This window comes from Dendrobates tinctorius, unplaced genomic scaffold, assembly GCF_039654945.1.
Source record: "Dendrobates tinctorius isolate UK_male_01 unplaced genomic scaffold, ASM3965494v1 ptg000174l, whole genome shotgun sequence".
Lineage (NCBI taxonomy): Eukaryota > Metazoa > Chordata > Amphibia > Anura > Dendrobatidae > Dendrobates > Dendrobates tinctorius.
This window is the reverse complement of record NW_027361841.1, coordinates 1153876-1166416: the sequence shown is the minus strand read 5'-3', so window position 1 is coordinate 1166416 and position 12541 is coordinate 1153876. Positions and strand designations below refer to the sequence as shown.

General features: G+C 43.8%; 1 protein-coding gene across 2 annotated transcripts in view; it reads right to left on the bottom strand.

Annotated features, from left to right (window-relative positions):
- Nucleotides 1–12541, bottom strand: part of OPTN (optineurin) — a 105866-nt gene that overhangs the window by 21099 nt on the left and 72226 nt on the right. For both annotated transcript variants that reach the window (XM_073551267.1, XM_073551266.1), the window contains exons 8-9: nt 11007–11122; nt 3089–3238 (exon numbers count right to left, since the gene is read on the bottom strand). In XM_073551267.1, coding sequence (XP_073407368.1) covers nt 3089–3238; nt 11007–11122 — 266 coding nt within the window. The remainder of the gene's footprint in view (nt 1–3088; nt 3239–11006; nt 11123–12541) is intronic.

Genomic DNA, 12541 nt, shown 5'->3' with positions numbered 1-12541 from the left:
TCTGGTGAACAGCAATCTTCAAGTCTGACCACAGATTCTCAATTGCATTAAAGTCTACGCTTGACCAGGCCACACTAAAACATTTACACGCTTCCTCTTAAACCACTTGAGCGTCATTTTAGCAATATGCTTTGGATTATTGCCTTGTTGGAGGGTCAACTTCTGTCTCAGCCTCAAATCACTGACAGACTGAAACAGGTTTTGCTCAAGAAAATCATTGTATGTCGCACCATCCATCTTCCCCTCGACTCAGACCATTTTCATTGTACCTACTGGCAAAAAAATATCCCCACAGCATGATGCCGCCACCACGTCTCACTGTGGGGATGGCGTTTTTTCTCATCTGACGACAGCACCTTCCTCCATATATTTGAGGAGTATCTCACATCCCTTATGGCAAACTCAAAATGAGCCTTACAATTTGTGCAAGTAAAGGCTTTTTTCTGCTGACTCTTCCATAAAGGCCACCTCTATGGAGAGTTTGGCTTATTGTGGTCATATGGACATATACTTGGGAACTCTGCAGCTACTTCAGGGTTACCTTTGGTCTCTGTGTGCCCTCTCAGATTAATGCCCTCCTTGCCCAGGCTGAGTTTTCATGGGTGGCACTCTCTTGGCAGCTTTGTTGTGGTACCATGTTCTTTAACATGGATTTGTTGGTGTACCGGGGGAACATCAGAGATTGTAATATTTTTTTTATAACCGAATCCTGACATGTACTTCCCAACAACTTTTTCCCTGACTTGTGTGGAGATCTCTTTGGTCTTCATGGTGTTTGGTTAGTGGTGCCTCTTCCTTAATGGTGTTGCAGCCTCTGTGACTTTCAGTAAAGGGTGTGTATATACTGGCAGTCCATGTGACACTTGGATTGCACCCAGGTGGACTTCCTTTCACTAAGCATGCGAGTTATGAAGGTAATGGATTGCACCAGAAAGGTTTAGAGGCTTCATAGCAAAAGGGGTGAATACATATGCACATGACAATTTTTAGTTACTCTTTATCCCATAAATTTAATTTAGGCCTATATTTTTCTCACCACCAATTTAGACCATTTAGTGCTGATATATCACACAAACAAATAACATATATATTTAAACACAGATTGTAATGTACTAAAATAGGTAAAAAGCCAAGTGGGAGGGAGAATACTTTCATAAGCCACTGTATAATTATTAGAAGCAGCTTTAACTGGCCACACACATACAGCACTCACTCAGGTGTCAGCTATCTCTCCAGTTTCTGCATAAACATGAATGATGGGTTTGGCCAAATGATCATGTACTTTCAAAAGGCGAGAGTGAAAAAAGGTGCTGCCAGAAGACAATCGGGGGTCCCCATACACATGACTATAAGCCAATCGCAACGATTTTGCTGTGTTCGGCCTACTTTAGTCTAATGTGTATGGGGACCATTTAATCACCGATATAAAAGCCAATGTTATAGGAAAAACATTCTCAGTTATATTGAGCTATGATTTTAATGTTTTTTGCATCCTATATACAGTGTGGCCAAAAGTATTGACACCCCTGCAATTCTGGTCAGATAATACTCAGTTTCTTCCAGAAAATGATTGCAAACACAAATTCTTTGGTATTATTATCTTCATTTAATTTGTCTTAAATGAAAAAACACAAAAAGAATTGTCCTAAAGCCAAATTGGATATAATTCCACACCAAACATAAAAAAGAAGGTGGACAAAAGTATTGGCACTGTTCGAAAAATCATGTGATGCTTCTCTAATTTGTTTAATTAACAGCACCTGTAACTTACCTGTGGCATCTAACAGGTGTTGGCAATAACTAAATCACACTTGCAGCCAGTTGACATGGATTAAAGTTGACTCAACCTCTGTCCTGTGTCCTTGTGTGTACCACATTGAGCATGGAGAAAAGAAAGAAGACCAAAGAACTGTCTGAGGACTTGAGAAACCAAATTGTGAGGAAGCATGAGCAATCTCAAGGCTTCAAGTCCATCTCCAAAGACCTGAATAATGTTCCTGTGTCTACCGTGCGCAGTGTCATCAAGAAGTTTAAAGCCCATGGCACTGTGGCTAACCTCCCTAGATGTGGACGGAAAAGAAAAATTGACAAGAGATTTCAACGCAAGATTATGCGGATGTTGGATAAAGAACCTCGACTAACATCCAATCAAGTTCAAGCTGCCCTGCAGTCCGAGGGTACAACAGTGTCAACCCGTACTATCCGTTGGCGTCTGAATGAAAAGGGACTGTATGGTAGGAGACCCAGGAAGACCCCACTTTTTACCCCGAGACATAAAAAAGCCAGGCTGGAGTTTGCCAAAACTTACCTGAAAAAGCCTAAAACGTTTTGGAAGAATGTTCTCTGGTCAGATGAGACAAAAGTAGAGCTTTTTGGGCAAAGGCATCAACATAGAGTTTACAGGAGGAAAAAAAAAAAGGCAAAGAAAAAAACACGGTCCCTACAGTCAAACATGGCGGAGGTTCCCTGAAGTTTTGGGTTGCTTTGCTGCCTCTGGCACTGGACTGCTTGACCGTGTGCATGGCATTATGAAGTCTGAAGACTACCAACAAATTTTGCAGCATAATGTAGGGCCCAGTATGAGAAAGCTGGGTCTCCCTTAGAGGTCATGGGTCTTCCAGTAGGACAATGACCCAAAACACACTTCAAAAAGCACTAGAAAATGGTTTGAGAGAAAACACTGGAGACTTCTAAGGTGGCCAGCAATGAGTCCAGACCTGAATCCCATAGAACACCTGTGGAGAGATCTAAAAATGGCAGTTATTTTGGCTAAGGGTTGTGCAACCAAGTATTAGGCTGAGGGTGCCAATACTTTTGTCTGGCCCATTTTTGGAGTTTTGTGTGAAATGATCAATGTTTTGCTTTTTGCTTCATTCTCTTTGTGTTTTTTTTCATTTAAGACAAATTAAATGAAGATAATACCAAAGAATTTGTGTTTGCAATCATTTTCAGGAAGAAACTGAGTATTATCTGACAGAATTGCAGGGGTGTCAATACTTTTGGCCACAACTGTATGCTGTAGCATGAAAAACACGCAGAAACGGTCCATTCATCATTCATGGTTTTAGAGCTGTGTCTGTGCACCCACTGATGTTCCTCTGCTTTGCTCCGCTCCATTTTGAGCTCGGACTGCAGACTTTCAACTTGAAGCTCTAACTTGCCCACAGAATACTGAAGAGTTTGTCTCTCATCCAGATCAACCTGATTATCCACGAGTTTCTTATCTAGAGATGAACATCTAGAACAAATCAGAATACAATTTTAAAGGCGTAGTAAATAACAGATATTGAAAACTGGCCATATGAAAAGACTGCGAGCATGTCAGTGCCCCACTACTGTAACCAGCCACTGCAAAATCAGTTAACCGCTTTATCCCCCAATGGTGGTTTGCATGTTAAAGACCAGGCCAATTTTTACAATTCTGACCACTGTCCCTTTATGAGATAATAACTCTGGAACGCTTCCATGGATCCCGGTGATTCTGACAATGTTTTCTCGTGACATATTGTACTTCATGTTAGTGGTAACAGTTATTTTTTATTACTTGTGTTTATTTGTAAAAAAAAAAAAAAGGAAATTTGGCGAAAATTTTGCAATTTTCCAACTTTGAATTTTCATGCCCTTAAATCACAGAGATATGTCACATAAATTACTTAATAAATAACATTTCCCACTTGTCTACTTTACATCAGAACAATTTTGGAACAAATTTTTTTTTTTGTTAGGACGTTATAAGGGTTAAAAGTTGACCAGCAATTTCTCATTTTTACAACACCATTTTTTTTTTTAGGGACCACATCACATTTGAAGTGTCTATATGATAGAAAATACCCAAAAGTGACATCATTCTAAAAACTGCACCCCTGAAGGTGCTCAAAACCACATTCAAGAAGTTTATTAACCCTTCAGGTGCTTCACAGGAATTTTTGTAATGTTTAAAAAAATATATAAATGAACACAAAAAATTTACTTCAGGTCCAATTTTTTTTTTATTTTACCAAGGGGTAACAGGAGAAATTGCACAACAACTTTTAGGGTTCAATTTGTCCCGAGTACGCTGATACCCCATATACGCAGGTAAACCACTGTTTGGGCGCAGGGCAGAGCTCGGTAGGGAAGGAGTGCAGTTTTACTTTTCAAAGCAAAATTGGCTAGAATTCAGATCGGACGCCATGTCGCGATTGGAGAGCCCCTGATGTGCCTAGACAGTTGAAACAATCCCACAAGTGACCCCATTTTGGAAAGTGGACCTCCTAAGGAACTTATCTAGATGTGTGGTGACAACTTTGAACCCCCAAGTGCTTCACCGAATTTTAGAACGTAGAGCTGTAAAAATAAATTTTTTTTTTTTTTTTTTATTTACACAAAAATGATCTTTTCGCCCCCAATTTTTTATTTTCCCAAGGGTAACAGGAGAAATTGTACCCCAAGAGTTATTGTGCAATTTGTCCTGAGTATGCAGATACCCCATATGTAGGGGTAAACCAATGTTTGGACGCATGGCAGAGCTCAGAAGGAAAGGAGCGCCATATTTTACTGTTATGGTTTGCAGGTGCCATGACCCACTGGGAGTGCCCATGAAGTGCCAAAACAGCAGAACCCCCCATAAGTGACCCCATGTTACGAAATATACCTCTCACTGACACCATGAGTGTGTCACAGAATTTTATACTATTGGGCAGTGTGGACAAAATAACTACATTTTTACCACCAAAATTTTGTTTTAGTCAAAGATTTTATATTTCCACACAAGAAGGGGGTAAAAATGGCAACAAAATTTGTTCCACAATTTCTACTTTACGTGGCAATACCCCATATGTGGCTGTACAGAGCGCTATTTGCCTATTCAAGTGAATGGGTATGTGCACGTTAGTGTGTTTCCAAGGACCGTGTGTCCGTGGGCAAAACACGCTGACATGTCCATTTTTTTTTTTTTTTTAATGTCAGCATGGGCCACAAAACATCCAGCACACGTGCATACAAATAACACACATGGATGTCATCCATGTGACATGCATCGGCGCAGGGGAAGAAGCGTTACAGTAAACGCTGTTCCCCGGCGCCGGGTGCTCAACACGGCTCTCATCACTCTCCCCTGCTTGTGACGATCGCTGGCAGGGCAGGGGAGAATGATAACTGTGTTCAGCACCCGGCGCCGGGGAACAGCGCTTACTGTAATGCTTCTTTCCTGGTGCCGGTCCTTGTGGTACTGAAGCGGCACATGCATGCCACACGTGTGCTGTAAGTATTACACACGCAGACACTGACATCTCCGGTACTGGAAATATCAGGACGTGTGAAAGAGGCATTATAGCGGGTTTTTATGTTTGGCAGCTGTCACACATTAAAAGACGCTTTTTATTGCAAAAAATAGTTTTTGCATCACCATATTTTGAGAGCTATAAATTTTTCCATATTTTGGCCCACAGAGTCATGTGAGGTCTTTATTTTTGCAGGACAAGCGGACGTTTTTATTGGTACCATTTTTGGGCACATGACATTTTTGATCGCTTTTTATTCCAATTTTTGGGAAGCAGAATGAACAAAAAACAGCAATGCATGAATTTCTTTTGGGGGATGGGGAGGCATTTATACCGTTCCGTTTGTGGTAAAATCGATAAGCAAGTTTTATTCTTCGGTTCAGTATGATTACAGCGATACCTCATTTATATCTTTTATGTTTTGGCGCTTTTATACAATGAAAACTTTTATATAAAAAATAATTATTTTTGCATCGCTTTATTCGGAGAGCTATAACTTTTTTATTTTTCCGATGATGGAGCTATATGGCGGCTTGTTTTTTGCGGGACAAGAGGATGTTCTCAGCGGTACCACATTTATTTATATCACTCGTTTTGATCTCGTGTTATTGCACTTTTTATTCGGCGGTATGATAAAGCATTGTTTTCTTCCTTGTTTTTTTTTTTTTATGGTGTTCACTAAAGGGGTTAACTAGATGGACAGTTTTATAGGTGTGGTCATTACGGACGCTGCAATACCAAATGTGTGTACTTTTATAGTTTAGATTTTTTTTATTCAAATATTTTAGTGATTAAATAAATCAATATTTATGCTTTTATTTTTTTAAATATTTTTACAATTTATTTAAATAATTTTTTTTCACTTTATTCTAACTTTTACAGTTTGTCCCACTATGGGACAATCATTTTTTGCAGGCTGATCGGTTCTATAGCATGCAGATGAAGCAGTATCTGCATGCTATATGCTATAGAAGCGGTCAGCGCTGCACTTACTGTACATCGACCTGAGACTTCCTGACATGCACTGCGCATGACAGGAAGTTTCTTAGCTCTGCTAACCTGGATTATTATTTATTTATATATCGCCATTAATTCCATGGTGCTGTACATGGGAAGGGGGTTACATACAAAGTTATAGATATCGTTAACAGTAAACAAATTATTGCAAGCTGTAAGCTTTCCTGAAAAGATGGGTTTTCAGGTTCCGTTTGAAGGATCCGAGGGTGGTGGATAATCGGACGTGTTGAGGCATGGTATTCCAGATAGGGGATATTCGGGAGAAATCTTGTAGGCGGTTGTGTGAGGAACGAATAAGTTTGGAGGAGAGTAGGAGGTCTTGGGAGGATCGAAGATATAGGGAGGGGAAAAGTTGTGGATGGCTTTGTAGGTCAGTGTTAGTAGCTTGAATTGGATTCATTGGGGAATTGGGAGCCAATGGAGGAATTTGCCGAGGGGAGAGACAGGGGAGAAGCGAGGAGAGAGGTGGATTAGTCGGGCAGCAGAATTGAGGACAGACTGGAGTGGTGCAAGAGAGTTGGCAGGGAGGCCACAGAGGAGAGTGTTGCAGTAGTCAAGGCGGGAGATGATGAGGGCATGTACAAGAGTTTTAGTAGATTGAGGACTGAGGAAGGGACGGATTCTGGAAATATTTTTGAGTTGGAGGCGACAGGAGGTGGCAAGGGTTTCGACGTGTGGTTTGAAGGACAGGGCAGAGTCGAGAGTTACGCCGAGGCAGCGGATTTCAGGTGCGGGAGAGAGCGTGATGCCGTTTACCATAATAGATAGATCGGGTACGGAAGATACGCGAGATGGAGGAAAGATAATAAGTTCAGTTTTGTCTATGTTGAGTTTTAGGAAGCGAGAGGTGAAATAGGAGGATATGGCTGATAGACACTCCGGGATTCTGGACAGCAGAGAGGTGACATCTGGGCCAGAAAGGTAAATCTGAGTGTCATCTACATACAGGTGGTACTGGAAGCCATGGGACTTTGTGAGTTGTCCTAGGCCAAGAGTATAGATGGAAAAAAGTACGGGCCCCAGGACAGAGCCTTGGGGGACTCCAACAGAGAGGGGGCGGGATGAGGAGGTAGTGTGGGAGTGGGAAACGCTGAATGTGCGGTCAGAAAGGTATGAGGAAATCCAGGACAGGGCAAGGTCTTTTATGCCAAAAGGAAGAAAGAATCTGTAGCAGTAGGCAGTGGTCAACTGTGTCAAAGGCAGAGGACAGGTCAAGAAGGAGGAGGATTAGTAATTTTGGTCAGGGCAGTTTCAGTGTAGTGGTGGGGGCGGAAGCCAGATTGCAGGATGTCAAGGAGGGAGTTAGATGAGAGGTGGGAGGAAAGTTGAGCATGGACATGCTGTTCGAGGAGTTTGGAAGCAAACGGGAGCAGTGATATGGGGCGATAGCTGGGCATAGCAGTTGGGTCAAGGTTTGATTTTTTGTGGATGGGTGTTATGGTGGAATGCTTGAAGGCAAGAGGGGAAGGTACCAGAAGTTAGGGATAGGTTGAAGAGATGGGTTAGGGCTGGAATGATCATGTTAGTGAGGTTGGGGAGCAGGTGGGAAGGGATGGGGTCAAGTGCACCGGTGGCGAGGCGTGATTTGGAAAGGAAACGAGTAAGCTCTCCTTCAGTGATGTTTGAGAGGGAGGTTATTAGGGAAGGGCAGAGGTCTGGTATGTGGAGCGATTGGGGTGGTGGAAATGTAAAGGTTTGCCTTGTTTGGTCGATCTTGTTTTTGAAGTAGGTGGCAAAGTCCTCAGCAGAGATGAGGGGAGTTGGAGGTGGCAGTGGTGGGCGGAGGAGAGAGTTAAATGTGCTGAACAGTTGTTTAGGGTTGTGGGATAATGAAGATACAAGGTTTGTGAAATAGGTCTGTTTAGCAGAGGTGAGGGCTGATTTAAAGGCAAGTGTAGCTTGTTTGAAAGCAGTGAAGTAGTCTGGCAGGCGTGTTTTCTTCCAACGCCGCTCCACGACCCTGGATGCTTGTCGAAGTTTTTTGGTGAGGAGGTTGTTGTGCCAGGGTTGCCTATAGGTTTGTCGTACTTTGCCATGCATGAGAGGAGCAACTGAGTCTCTGGCTGGTGTGAGGGTGGCGTTGTGGAAAGCGGTGGCACTGTCCATGTTGTGGAGTGAAGATATGGAGGACAGAGGTAGAAGAGAGTCTGAGAGTCTGTGGATGTCTAGGTGTGCGAGGTTTCTGCGAGGATGTGCTAGTGGCTGGACATGGGGGGCAGGTGAGGAGGACAAGGATGAGAAGGTAAGTAGATGGTGGTCAGATAGGGGGAAGGGAGAGGTTGTGAGATTAGATAGGGAACAGAGGCGAGTGAAGATGAGGTCTAATGTATGTCCATCTGTGTGGGTGGCTGTGGAGGGCCACTGAGTAAATCCAAAGGATGAGGTAAGTGACAGGAGTTTGGAGGCTGCTGGTTGGTGGGTGTCAATGGGGATGTTGAAGTCCCCCATGATGATGGTGGGGAAGTCAGAAGAGAGAAAGTGGAGGAGCCAGGTGGAAAATTGGTCGATGAAGGCAGTGGCTGAGCCCGGTGGTCGGTATATGACAGCCATTTGGAGATTAGAGGAAGAGTTAGGCTGAGTTCACACGTGGCGGTTTTTCGCGTTTCCGCGGCAGTTTTAACCGTGCGATTTTGCCGCGAAAACGCGAAAAATAAGCATCCCATGCATTCCTATGGGATTCCGCAATGCTGTGCTAATGCTGCGGTTTTTACCGCGGCGGAATCGCTTCGCGGTAAAAAACGCAGCATGCTCATTATTTTGCGGAATCGCTACGATCCCGCACCCATAGGAATGCATTGTTCCGCTTCCTTCCCGCATGTGGCTGTGCACACCATGCGGAAAGTAAGCAGAACAATTGCGGATGGTACCCACGGTCCGGAGGAGAGGAGACTGTCCTCCGGGCTTTGGGTACCATATCCCTGTAAAAAATAGAATTTAAAATAAAAAATATTGTTATTCTCACCCTCCGACGTCCCGCGCAGCCTTCCCGCCTCTCTCCACGCTCCCGTTCCCAGTAGTCCTTTGCGAAAATGCCCGCGATGGCGTCCGATCTCGCGGGATCGCAAAGTCTCGCGGTAATTCGCGAGACGTCGCGATCCCGCGAGAACTGATGTCATCGCGGGCATTTTCGCAAAGGACTACTGGGAACGCCTGCGCGGGACGTCGGAAGGTAAGAATAACAATATTTTTTATTTTTTTTTTTACATTCTATCTTTTACTATTGATGCCGCATAGGCAGCCTCAGTAGTAAAATGTTGGTCACACTCGTCAAACACTATGTTTGACGAGTGTGACCAACCTGTCAATCAGTTCTCCAAGCGATGCTACAGATCGCTTGGAGAACGCTAGCATTTTGCAAGCTAATTACGCTTGCAAAATGCTAGTTTTTCCGCGGGAAAATCGCGGGAATTTAAAATGCGATTTTCCCGCGGACTGGAATTCCGGAATTCTCGCGGTAATTTCCGCGAGAGTTCCGGTACGTGTGCACTTAGCCTAAATACGGACAGAGTGAACCTCGAAAGAAGGGAGGATAAGGGAGGGTGTGGGTTGCATAGGGTTGAAGGAGCAGTGTTTAGAAAGGAGGAAATCCACTCCACCTTTGTCTGTTGCCAGGGCGAGGAGTGTGGGTAAAGTGGAGGCCGCCATAACTCAGTGCGGCCAGGGAGGCCGTGTTAGGGGGTGTCAAACAAGTCTCAGTGAGGGCCAGAAAGGAAAGTTTGCGGGAGGTAAAGAGGTCGTGGATCACGTGGAGCTTGTTGCAAATGGAGCGAGTATTCCAAAGTGCTCCAGAAAGAGGGTGCGGGAGGGAGGGTGTCAGTGGCACAGGTTGTAAGTTTGAGGGATTGCAGTAGTTTCTCTTAGTGTGAGAAAAATAGGGGTGAGGATTAGTGGGATGTATGAGGCAGAGTGGCCAGGATTGGGGGATATGTCACCAGCAGTGAGAAGAAGCAGAGAAAGGGAAAGCAGGTGGGTGAAGGAGAGTGATTGTTTTGTATTGTATTTTAGTAGGAGAGGTCTGAGGTTAAGGAGTATGTCTGCAGATGAAGCGAGGTGGGGGGCGGTAAGAGAGAGGGGGAGATAGTTATCTGGTTCAAGGTTGCAGGGGTTTGGGGATAGCGAAGGAGAGTGAAGATTAGTGGAGCAAAAACGGTGATGGCAAGTGTGAGCATAGTGAAAAAAAAAAAAAAAAGCAAGTAGAGTAAGAAAGCAGTGGTTAGTCTTACCGTCTGACCGATTTCTGGACTATATCTGGTATATTTCTCATCTATCACTTTAAATATGTCACTTGGATGTCGTCATGACAACATTGGGTTACCATGGCAGCGATCGGGACCCCGCGTAACGCCGCGAGGTCTCCGATCCAAATGTAGAGGGGCTGTCAGCACTCTGCCTGCTCCCGGAATGCTGCGATCGTGTTCTCACAGCGGACACCCGGTCACGATCGGCCGCACACCACCCGTGTGCGCGGCCGATCGCTATGACGTACTATAACGTCCATGGTCAAATTGTGCCAGGCATATGGACAATATAGTACGTCAGATGGCAGAAAGGGGTTAAAACCTGAAGTAAATACATTCCTATTATCTGCAGAATTGTGTGGCTATTGGCCAACACATTCAGATGTGGCTTCAGGTACAGACGGCAGCCAAAACATGAGGACCACACAGTGACAAAGATGCCTGGACTAGATCTGCACTACTGGAATGAAGACCTACAATCACTCCTTACCTGTCCTGCAGCTTGTTTTTTATGACCTGGGCTTCATTTAACTTTTCACTTGTTTCGTACAGTTCTTTATTCAGAGCCTCAATCTTCTGCTTTAGGTTTTCTACTTCCATAGAAAGCTGTAAAGCAAACTCATTGTCAGTACACTGTATGGCCAACTAAAATGACTCTCATACAAGTCAGAGAACAGGTTGTAATGTGGAACAACTACTGTGGCATTACTAATCGGGTACTGCAAAGCAATTCTTGGGGTCACGGACTGATACATTTTACAACACCCATTCCACAATCATCTGAGAATGGCTTTGGGGGTTCAGAGACCTCCAATGGCTCCAAGGCACTGATACAAGGGATTTTGGTACATTATCCCTATCAAATGAGGAAGGAAGAGGTACATAGATTCATATTATGTAAATATTATGGCATGTATGTAGGAATACCACAACTCTCAGTATTGGGCTACAGTCAGAAGGCGTAGATTCTCTCATCCAAGAGAACTGGGCCAATATAAATTGGAGCACACTGTGGAGATGGAGAACAACATCTTTAAATCTTCTCCATTCTGTGAATTCACGGAAATCAGACTGCACTCGGATGCCAATCCGAGTGCAGTCCAATGCTTTCCACACACTAGAATAGGTGAGTGGCATCTGATTTCAGTAAGTGAAAAAAAATTGTGCGTCAGCACTGAGCCATTGCTTAACATAACATTGGTCCAAGTGCCATCTGATTTAAGCCCATTACGTCCTATGAATTCCCTAAACGTCATAGGTTGCCTCCCCCTCTGATGCGGGCTCCAGCACTGAGCCTGCAACTTTTCAGTCAAATGACAGCTGATTTGCAATCCACCCACAGCTGTTAACATGTTAAATTCCGCTGTCAATCTCTGACAGAGTCATTTAACATGGCAGCACCAGAAGTGCGTCACTTACCCTGCCCATCGGTGCCAGTCACATAATCACAGGGTGCTGATGGGTTGGCATGACAACTGTGGATCTGCAGGAGACCCCCGTGCTGGTCATTCCAGATCTACTATGAGCACCGCCCCGTGGCAGGTGTTCATAGCAGATGAGCATCTCGGCTACACATAGCAGGGCTGAAACATTATCTGTAGCACAAGTGATCAGAAGATCGCAGCTTCAAGTCTCTTAAGGAGGCTCTGGATGGAAGTAAAAAGTTTAAAAAAAAATACATATATATAAAAAATTGAATATAAAAATTCAAATCATCTCCCTTTCAAAATAAAAAAAACAAAAAGTACAAAATACACATTTGTTATTGCTGGGTTCAAAAACGCCCGATCTATCAAAATATAAAAAGAATGAATCTGATTGGTAAATGGCGTAGCGAGAAAAAAAAAGTCAAAATGCCAGAATTACGCTTTTTTGTTCGCCGCTACATTGTAATAAAATGCAATAACAGGCTATCAAAAGATGGCATCTACAACAAAATGATATCGATAAAACAGCTTGGCGTGCAAAAAGTAAGACCACACCCAGCCCATGAAAAATGGACTTGGAGCAACGAGCTCCAAGGTG